General features: G+C 40.1%; 1 protein-coding gene across 1 annotated transcript in view; it reads left to right on the top strand.

Annotated features, from left to right (window-relative positions):
* The window catches only part of LOC124388472 (E3 ubiquitin-protein ligase TRIM16-like), a 15,060-nt gene extending 4,473 nt beyond the window's left edge, over positions 1–10,587 (top strand). The window contains exons 2-6 of the mRNA XM_046853129.1: positions 2,425–2,520; positions 8,815–9,048; positions 9,206–9,371; positions 9,532–9,627; positions 9,865–10,587. Coding sequence (XP_046709085.1) covers positions 2,425–2,520; positions 8,815–9,048; positions 9,206–9,371; positions 9,532–9,627; positions 9,865–10,457 — 1,185 coding nt within the window. The 3' untranslated portion in view covers positions 10,458–10,587. The remainder of the gene's footprint in view (positions 1–2,424; positions 2,521–8,814; positions 9,049–9,205; positions 9,372–9,531; positions 9,628–9,864) is intronic.
* Positions 10,588–10,923: the final 336 nt, after the last annotated feature.

The raw sequence follows: 10,923 nt of genomic DNA, 5'->3' as shown, positions 1-10,923 counted from the left end.
GTGTAGAGTATAAAGTGTGTAGAGTGTAGAGTATAAATTGTAGATGTAGAGTATAAGTGTATAATGTATACTGTGTATAATGTAGAGTATAAAGTGTAGAGTATATAGTGTAGAGTATAAAGTGTATGTGTATAGTGTATAATGTGTAGAGTATAATGTGTGTGTGTATAAAGTGTAGTGTATAAAGTGTGTGTATAGAGTGTAGAGTATAAAGTGTATGTAGAGTATAAAATGTAGAGTATAAAGTGTATAATGTATACTGTGTGTATAATGTGTGTATAAAGTGTAGTATAGAGTGTATAAAGTGTAGTATAAAGTGTGAGTATAAAGTGTGAGTATAAAGTGTATGTGTATAAGTGTGTATAATGTAGAGTATAGTGTAGAGTGTAGAGTGTAGAGTATAAAGTGTGTGTATAGAGTGTAGAGTATAATGTGTGTATGTGTATATGTATATAATGTAGAGTATAAATTGTAGAGTATAAAGTGTGTAGAGTATAAATTGTAGATGTAGAGTATAAAGTGTAGAGTAGAGAGTGTAGAGTATAGAGTGTAGAGTATAATGTGTGTAGAGTATAAGTGTAGAGTATATAGTGTAGAGTGTAGTATAAAGTGTGAGTATAAAGTGTGTATAATGTGTAGAGTGTAGAGTATAAAATGTGGCGTATAGAGTGTAGAGTATAAAGTGTATAGAGTATAAAGTGTAGTATAGAGTGTAGAGTATAGAGTGTATAAAGTGTGTATAAAGTGTATATAATGTGTGTGTATATATGTGTATATGTGTATAATGTAGAGTATAAAATGTAGAGTATAAAGTGTAGAGTATAAATTGTAAATGTAGAGTATAAAATGTAGAGTATAAATTGTAGATGTAGAGTATAAAGTGTAGAGTATACTGTGTGTATAAGTGTATGTGTATAAAGTGTATATAGAGTGTAGAGTATATAAGTGTATATATGTGTATATAATGTAGAGTATAATGTGTATGTATAATGTGTGTATGTGTATACTGTGTGTATAAGTGTATGTGTATAATGTGTGTATAATGTAGAGTATAAAGTGTGAGTATAAATTGTAGAGTATAAAGTGTAGAGTATCGAGTGTAGAGTATAGTGTAGAGTATAGAGTGTAGAGTATAATGTGTATGTGTATAAAGTGTAGAGTATAGAGTGTAGAGTATAAAGTGTAGAGTGTAGAGTATAAAGTGTAGAGTATAAAGTGTAGAGTATAAAGTGTAGGGTATCGAGTGTAGAGTGTAGAGTATAAAATGTAGAGTATAAAGTGTAGAGTATCGAGTGTAGAGTGTAGAGTATAGAGTGTAGAGTATAAAGTGTAGAGTATAAAGTGTAGAGTGTAGAGTATAAAGTGTAGAGTATAAAGTGTGGCGTATAGAGTGTAGAGTATAAAATGTAGAGTATAAATTGTAGATGTAGAGTATAAAGTGTAGAGTATAGAGTGTAGAGTATAGTGTAGAGTATAAAGTGTAGCGTATAAATTGTAGATGTAGAGTATAAAGTGTAGAGTATAAAGTGTAGAGTAGAGAGTGTAGAGTATAAAGTGTAGAGTATCGAGTGTAGAGTGTAGAGTATAAAGTGTGGCATAAAAAGTGTAGAGTATAAAATGTAGAGTATAAATTGTAGATGTAGAGTATAAAGTGTAGAGTATCGAGTGTAGAGTATAAAGTGTAGCGTATAAATTGTAGATGTAGAGTATAAAGTGTAGAGTATAAAGTGTAGAGTATAGTGTAGAGTATAAAATGTAGAGTATAAATTGTAGATGTAGATTCTAAGTATAGAATGTATACTGTGTGTATAATGTATAATGTGTGTATGTGTATATATGTATGTATAATGTGTGTATATGTGTATATAATGTATGTATATATATATAATGTGTGTGTGTATATATAATGTGTATATATGTGTGTGTATAATGTGTATATAATGTGTATAATGTGTATATATATGTATAATGTGTGTATAATGTGTATATATATGTGTGTATATGTGTATATGTATACTATGTGTATAATGTATGTATATACTGTGTGTATAATGTGTGTATGTATACTGTGTGTATAATGTATAATGTGTGTATATAATGTGTATAATGTGTATGTGTATAATGTGTGTATAATGTATGTATACTGTGTGTATAATGTGTGTATGTGTATACTGTGTGTATAATGTGTGTATGTGTATACTGTGTGTATAATGTATGTGTATACTGTGTGTATAATGTGTGTGTGTGTATATATTGTGTGTATAATGTGTGTATGTGTATACTGTTTGTATAATGTATGTGTATACTGTGTGTATAATGTGTGTGTGTATAATGTGTGTATAATGTGTGTATGTGTATAATGTGTGTATAATGTGTATAATGTGTGTGTATAAATAAATTGTGTAAATGTTCGTAAATCCACAGAAAGAGCTGCAGGAGAAACAGATGGAACTGGTGAAGATGGTGACAACAGCTGAGAAATCCATTAACAAACTGCAGAGCTGCATTGTGTCTGTAGAGGTACATTTATGTTCATCAATGTCCACTAATGTTCACTAATGTCCACTAACGTTCACTAATGTCCTCTAATATCCACTAATGTTCACTAATGTCAATTAATGTCCACTAATGCCCACTTATGTTCACTAATGTCCACTAATGTTCACTAATGTCCACTAATGTCAATTAATGTCCACTAATGCCCACTTATGTTCACTAATGTCCACTAATGTTCACTAATGTCCACTAATGTTCACTAATGTCAATTAATGTCCACTAATGCCCACTTATGTTCACTAATGTCCACTAATGTTTACTAATGTCCACTAATGTCCATTAATGTTCACTAATATCCACTAATGTTCACTAATGTACACTTATGTCCACTTATGTTCACTAATGTCCACTAATGTTCACTAATGTTTACTAATGTCCACTTATGTCTATTAATGTTCACTAATGTTCACTAATGCCCACTAATATTTACTAATGTCCACTAATGTTCACTAATGTTGACTAATATCCGCTATGTTCAGTAATGTCCACTAATGTCCACTAATGTTTACTAATGTCCACTAATGTTTACTAATGTCCACTAATGTTCACTAATAGACTCGGTTTATACAGACGACATGACAAGCAGTTTAAATGTTCACCCCTAGGGGCAGTATTTTCTCATAGAAATTAAATTTTAGATTTGATGTTTTTTATTATTATATAAAAACATAGATAAACAGTAAATACTTTTTCAGCATACTCAGATTTTATTATTATTATTATTATTATTATTATTATTAATATTATTATTCCTTGATAGAGATTTTGGGGAGTCAACTTCCTGTTTGATGTAGGCCATTGCACTTTAATTTGATAAAATTGTAGTCACCTGGTCATAAGTACAGTATGTGCTTTTTGAGTGTCGCATTCCACATTTAGTCCCAATCGGCTCTTATAATTCCCTCCACTCTTCTGGGAAGATGTTTTACTAGATTTCAAGTGTGTTTGTAGACATTTTGTGTTCCTCAAGCCACAAGGGTGTTAATAAAGGCAGGTACTGAAGTAGGTGAGAAGGTGAGGAGACCTGGGGTAAAGTCAGTGTTCACAATCATCCCTAGTAGGGATGAGATCAGCGCTCTATAGCAGGCCTCTCAAGATCTTCCTCTCCAAACCATGTAAAGCAGATCTTCATGGAGCTCACTTTGTGCACAGGGGCATCGCCAGGCTGAAACAGGTTTGGGTTTCAAAGTTCAAGTGAATGCAAAATTGTATTACACCGCATTCAAAGACGTCCTGTACAACTGTGTTCCTCCAGCTTTGTGGTAACAGTTTGGAGAAGGTCCAATGTCCCAATCTTTATATATACAGTGAGGAAAATAAGTATTTGAACACCCTGCTATTTTGCAAGTTCTCCCACTTAGAAATCATTGAGGGGTTTGAAATTGTCATCGTAGGTGCATGTCCACTGTGAGAGACATAATCTAAAAAAAATCCAGAAATCACCATATTTAATATTTTTAACTATTTATTTGTATGATACAGCTGCAAATAAGTATTTGAACACCTGAGAAAGTCAATGTTAATATTTGGTACAGGAGCCTTTGTTTGCAATTACAGAGGTCAAACGTTTCCTGTAGTTTTTCACCAGGTTTGCACACACTGCAGGAGGGATTTTGGCCCACTCCTCCACACAGATCTTCTCTAGATCAGTCAGGTTTCTGGCCTGTCGCTGAGAAACACGGAGTTTGAGCTCCCTCCAAAGATTCTCTATTGGGTTTAGGTCTGGAGACTGGCTATGCCATGCCAGAACCTTGATATGCTTCTTACAGAGCCACTCCTTGGTTATCCTGGCTGTGTGCTTCAGGTCATTGTCATGTTGGAAGATCCAGCCTCGACCCATCTTCAATGCTCTAACTGAGGGAAGGAGGTTGTTCCCCAAAATCTCGCAATACATGGCCCCGGTCATCCTCTCCTTAATACAGTGCAGTCGCCCTGTCCCATGTGCAGAAAAACACCCCAAAGATGATGCTACCACCCCATGCTTCACAGTAGGGATGGTGTTCTTGGGATGGTACTCATCATTCTTCTTCCTCCAAACACGTTTAGTGGAATTATGACCCAAAAGTTCTATTTTGGTCTCATCTGACCACATGACTTTCTCCCATGACTCCTCTGGATCATCCAAATGGTCATTGGCAAACTTAAGACGTGCCTGGACATGTGCTGGTTTAAGCAGGGGAACCTTCCGTGCCATGCATGATTTCAAACCATGACGCCTTAGTGTATTACCAACAGTAACCTTGGAAACGGTGGTCCCAGCTCTTTTCAGGTCATTGACCAGCTCCTCCCGTGTAGTTCTGGGCTGATTTCTCACCTTCCTTAGGATCATTGAGACCCCACGAGGTGAGATCTTGCATGGAGCCCCAGTCCGAGGGAGATTGACAGTCATGTTTAGCTTCTTCTATTTTCTAATGATTGCTCCAACAGTGGACCTTTTTTCACCAAGCTGCTTGGCAATTTCCCCGTAGCCCTTTCCAGCCTTGTGGAGGTGTACAATTTTGTCTCTAGTGTCTTTGGACAGCTCTTTGGTCTTGGCCATGTTAGTAGTTGGACTCTTACTGATTGTATGGGGTGGACAGGTGTCTTTATGCAGCTAACGACCTCAAACAGGTGCATCTAATTTAGGATAATAAATGTAGTGGAGGTGGACATTTTAAAGGCAGACTAACAGGTCTTTGAGGGTCAGAATTCTAGCTGATAGACAGGTGTTCAAATACTTATTTGCAGCTGTATCATACAAAGAAATAGTTTAAAAATCATATACAGTGGAACCCGGTTATGTCGATGTCCTAGGGGGACGCAAAAAAGCATCGAGGTAACCGATGATCGAGATAAACGAAAATCAAAATGGCGGCAGTATATTAACGTGCTTAAAATTTCTTTATGTACATGATGTGCGTTAATAAATGAGAATGTGCATGCACGTGTTTTTGGAGGGTTTTACACAACAGCGTTGCCGTGATTTGTTTGATGAAGGCATGCTATAAAAATGTACATACGTTTGTTAACAACAAAAGGCATAAGTGCACCTACTAACAGCAGAGATTCACCAGTATACAATACAAACCACCGTCCATTCTCCATACAAACCTTTATTATATTCTCCAACATTATAAACACACAGATCGCTCAAAAAAAAACAACAACAGCGGCTGCACAGTGCCGTCTCACATTTAGTCCACATGTGGAAAAAAGAAAATAAACAGTAACTAAGTTTCTGAAAACTTATGACCATCAGGCTGAAGTAATCCACACAAACACACAAAGCAAAGTGTCCGAAAAAACTTACATCCGCGATGCCGAGGGGGAGATAAGCCGAGAGAGAGAGAGAGAGAGGGAGTTTGTGAATGGAAAAATAGGAAATTAAAAATACCGCGACCGGCGGCACGGCGCAAGCCGAAAAAAACCGGAAGATCCAAACCGAACCCGAAACCAAAACGACAGAAAAGTCTCAAACGTGAACGGCCGAAGGCGTGGCAGGTGCTTTCGGCCGCTTTCTCTGAAGCTCACGGTTTCAACTCCTTACCGAGAGAGCCGTGCTCCTTACCCTGCTCGCGCGCGTCGCTCCTTACTGAGAGAGAGCCGTGCTCCTTACCCTGCTCGCGCGCGCGCTCGGTAAGGAGTTGAAGCCGGAGCGCCGCGCTCCCGTTCATCGCATAACATTTAACAAAAAAATGCATATGTGCACTTACTAACAGCAGAGATTCACCAGTATACAATACAAACACCTGTAGTATCTGTAATGTTTGATTTTTCCGCCACTTTCGCGAGTTCTTCTGCGGCTGCACAGTGCCGATCGACATTACTGACGTTAAAATTTCTAATTTTTCCCCCCTTGTGCTCGAGATATTAGGGTTCCGCGACATAAAAAAAGTCGACATAACCGATAAAAAATGCTTAGAAAAAGCGAGAATTTGGCGGTTCCACTTCAAAAACGTCGACTTAATAGGGTTGTCGAGATAACCGAGGGCAAGATAACCGGGTTCCACTGTATTGTGATTTCTGGATTTTTTTTTTAGATTATATCTCTCACAGTGGACATGCACCTACGATGACAATTTCAGACCCCTCCATGATTTCTAAGTGGGAGAACTTGCAGAATAGCAGGGTGTTCAAATACTTATTTTCCTCACTGTAAATATAAACCTGATTCCAAAAATGTTGGGACACTGTACAAATTGTGAATAAAAACAGAATGCAATGATGTGGAAGTTTTACATTTCAATATTTTATTCATAACATAGATGACATATCAAATGTTTAAATTGAGAAAATGTTCTAAGGGAAAAATTCTAATTTTAAGGGAAAGTAATAAGTTGATTTTAAATTTCATGGCATCAACACATCTCAAAAAAGTTGGGACAAGGCCATGTTTACCACTGTGTGGCATCCCCTCTTCTTTTAATAACAATCTGCAAACATCTGAGGACTGAGGAGACAAGCTGCTCAAGTTTAGGAATAGGAATGTTCTCCCATTCTTGTCTAATACAGGCTTCTAGTTGCTCAACTGTCTCAGGTCTTCTTCGTTGCATCTTCCTCTTTATGATGCACCAAATGTTTTCTATGGGTGAAAGATCTGGACTGCAGACTGCCATTTCAGTACCCGGATTCTTCTTCTACACAGCCATGATGTTGTAATTGATGCAGTATGTGGTCTGGCATTGTCATGTTGGAAAATGCAAGGTCTTCCCTGAAAGAGACGACGTCTGGATGGGAGCATATGTTGTTCTAGAACTTGGATAAACCTTTCAGCATTGATAGTGCCTTTCCAGATGTGCAGCTGCCCATGCCACACACACACATGCAACCCCGTACAACCAGAGATGCAGGCTTCTGAACTGAGCGCTGAGAACAACTTGGGTTGTCCTTGTCCTCTTTAGTCCGGATGACATGGCGTCCCAGTTTTCCAAAAAGAACTTCAAATTTTGATTCGTCTGACCACAGAACAGTTTTCCACTTTGCCACAGTGCATTTTAAATGAGCCTTGGCCCAGAGAAAACGCCTGAGCTTCTGGATCATGTTTAGATACGGCTTCTTTTTTGACCTATAGAGTTTTAGCCGGCGACGGCGAATGGCACGGGGGATTGTGTTCACCAACAATGTTTTCTGGAAGTTCTCCTGAGCCCATGTTGTGATTTCCATTACAGCAGCATTCCTGTATGTGATGCAGTGGCGTCTAAGGGCCTGAAGATCACGGGCATTCAGTATGTTTTCCAGCCTTCACCCTCACGCACAGAGATTGTTCCAGATTCTCTGAATCTTTGGATGATATGATGCACTGTAGATGATGAGAACTTCAAACTCTTTGCAGTTTGTCTCTGAGAAACTCCTTTCTGATTTTGCTCCACTATTTCTCACTGCAGCGTTGGGGGAATCGGTGATCCTCTGCCCATCTTGACTTCTGAGAGACACTGCCACTCTGAGAGACTCTTTTTATACCCAATCATGTTGCCAGTTGATCTAATAAGCTGCAAGTTGGTCCTCCAGCTGTTCCTTATATGTACATTTAACTTTTACGGCCTCTTATTGCTACCTGTCCCAACATTTTTAGAATGTGTAGCTCTCATGAAATCTAAAATGAGACAATATTTGGCATGACATTTCAAAATGTCTCACTTTCAACATTTGATATTTTATCGATATTCTATTGTGAATAAAATATAAGTTTATGAGATTTGTAAATTATTCCATTACTTTTTTGTTCACAATTTGTACAGTGTCCCAACTTTTTTTGAATCGGGTTTGTATATATATAAACTGTGACGTGTCTCCACTGAGTCTCCAGTGTCAGTGTTTTGTAACAGTCAGAGAGAAAGCTGCATTTTTCTGTAGGACATGATCTCACAGGTAACTAGAAATGTATAAAAAAAAGTATTATGTGTCATTGTTTAATAAATACAAAGGTGTGTGTGTGTGTGTGTGTGTGTGTGTGTGTGTGTGTGTGTGTGTGTGTGTGTGTGTGTGTGTGTGTGCTAACTGCAACCTTGTGGGAAATTAATTTAGTTCCCATCCTGTGTGTGTGTGTGTGTGTGTGTGTGTGTGTGTGTGTGTGTTTGTGTGCTAACTGCAACCTTGTGGGAAATTAATTTAGTTCCCATCCTGTGTGTGTGTGTGTGTGTGTGTGTGTGTGTGTGTGTGTGTTTGTGTGCTAACTGCAACCTTGTGGGGAAATTAATTTAGTTCCCATCCTGTGTGTGTGTGTGTGTGTGTGTGTGTGTGTGTGTGTGTGTGTGTGTGTGTGTGTGTGTGCATGTGTAGGCATGTGTGTGTGATGTGCAGGCTGTGCTCCAGCAGCAGGTAGGTCGGCTGCAGGCGGGGGTGGAGGAGGTGAGGGTGGAGCTCACTAAGGTGTTGGAGGAGGAGCAGAAACACACACTGGAGCAGGTGGGTGGAGCTCGTGTGTGTGTGGAGCAGCGATGTGATGAGCTAAAGAGGGCAAACACACAACTGGAAAAACTCAGCAAGACCAAGAACAACATAGATTTCCTGCAGGTACACTGCTCTGAGTGTGTGTGTGTGTGTGTGTGTGTGTGTGTGTGTGTGTGTGTGTGTGTGGCTTATAACTTACCATTTTATTTATGCAGGATGTATTTTGGGATGACTGTGTGTGTGTGTGTGTGTGTGTGTGTGTGTGTGTGTGTGCATACAGGAATACTCTCAGTGGAGGAAGACAAGTTCAGATGTGTCTCTGCCTGATGTGTGTGTGGCTCAGACAGATCGTCTTCAGGCTTTCGGCCGCATCATCACACACACCACGCAGGAGATGTGTGACACACTGCTCAAGGCATACTGCAATTCGCTGAAAGAGACCTTAAGTTGGGACACACACACACACACACACACACACACACACACACACACACACATATATACAAAAACACACACACACATGCACAGGCACACACATACACACACACACAGGCACACACACACCACACACACACATGTGTAACTAAAGCTGTTGTGTTCCTGCAGATAATAAACTCAACCAGAGAGACTTTTATCCTCTCAGTCCTGTACTGCTGAACATGTCCCCGTCTGAGCCTCGGAGCAGAGACGACTTCCTGAACTGTAAGGAAACCTGTGTGTGTGTGTGTGTGTGTGTGTGTGTGTGTGTGTGTGTGTGTGTGTGTGAATGAATAAAATGCCAAGTTATGAACCACACACACACACACACAGACACACACCACACACACACAGACACACAACCCCACCCACTCTATTTAGCCACGCCCAGTTTTCTGTTATATCAGTGGAGTGATGGTGCGAATGTTCCAGATCTAAACCTGACTCTTCTTCTGTCCTCAGATGCGTCTTCGTTGATGTTCAGTGGTGACACGGTGCACCAGTTCCTGCGCCTGACTGAGCAGGGCAGGAAGCTGACCAACACCACGCCCTGGCAGCACAGCTACCCTGCGCACCCTGAGCGCTTCATGCACTGGAAACAGGCTCTGACAGCTCAGAGCTTCTCCTCCGGGCGCCATTACTTTGAGACGGACGTGAGCGGCGCAGGGGTTCATGTGGGCGTGACGTACGAAGGGATCCCGCGTCAGAGCGACCAAAGCGAAGCGTGCGTCACAGGAAGCAGCATCTCCTGGTGCGTTGAGTGGAGTGGGCGTGGCTTCTCGGCCTGGCATGGAGGTGTGGAAACGCCCCTGAATGCCCTGAAAGCCACCAGGCTGGGCGTGTACATGGATTTCTGGGGTGGTGCGGTGGCATTTTACAGAGTGTGTGGAGAAGCAGAAGAAGGGGTGGAGCTGCTGCACCGGTATGATGTGGAGCTCAGAGAGCCGCTGTACGCCGCTGTGTTCCTTCCGAAGAAGGAGAACGTTGTGGTGCTGGTGGAACCGGGAGAGGAGCTTCCACTCAAGAGTCCCTCACCTCCATGTTCTCCACCATGACCACACATCACCTATCCCTGTCCTAAACCCCATCATATCATCAAACTCTTTCATCTACAAAAACAAAGTCAAATGAAATACCAATGCACTCATGTGGCAGCATTTATTTTATTATATGAATAAATGAATGGAAAAAACACACACTATACAGTTCATACACTATACACCCAAAAGTTTGTGGACACCTGACCATACGGTTGCTATGTGCTTCTTCCTGAACATCCCATTTTACACTGAGTCTCTGACTTTACTGATGTAGGTGAGAAGGTGTTCATTCATGTTCAATAGTGGTGGCGCTCTATAGCAGGAGATCTTCCACACACTTCCAACCCATGGAAAGCAGATCTTCATGGAGCTGGCTTTGTGCACAGGAGCATTGTCATGCTGGTGAAGGCAAAATGTCATGTACAATTGTGTGTCTCTGATTTTGTGTTAACAGTTTGGGGAAGGAACCACATCTAGGTGA

Source organism: Silurus meridionalis, chromosome 7 (genome assembly GCF_014805685.1).
Source record: "Silurus meridionalis isolate SWU-2019-XX chromosome 7, ASM1480568v1, whole genome shotgun sequence".
Lineage (NCBI taxonomy): Eukaryota > Metazoa > Chordata > Actinopteri > Siluriformes > Siluridae > Silurus > Silurus meridionalis.
The sequence above is the reverse complement of the archived record's forward strand: the minus strand, read 5'-3'. Positions and strand labels throughout refer to the sequence as shown.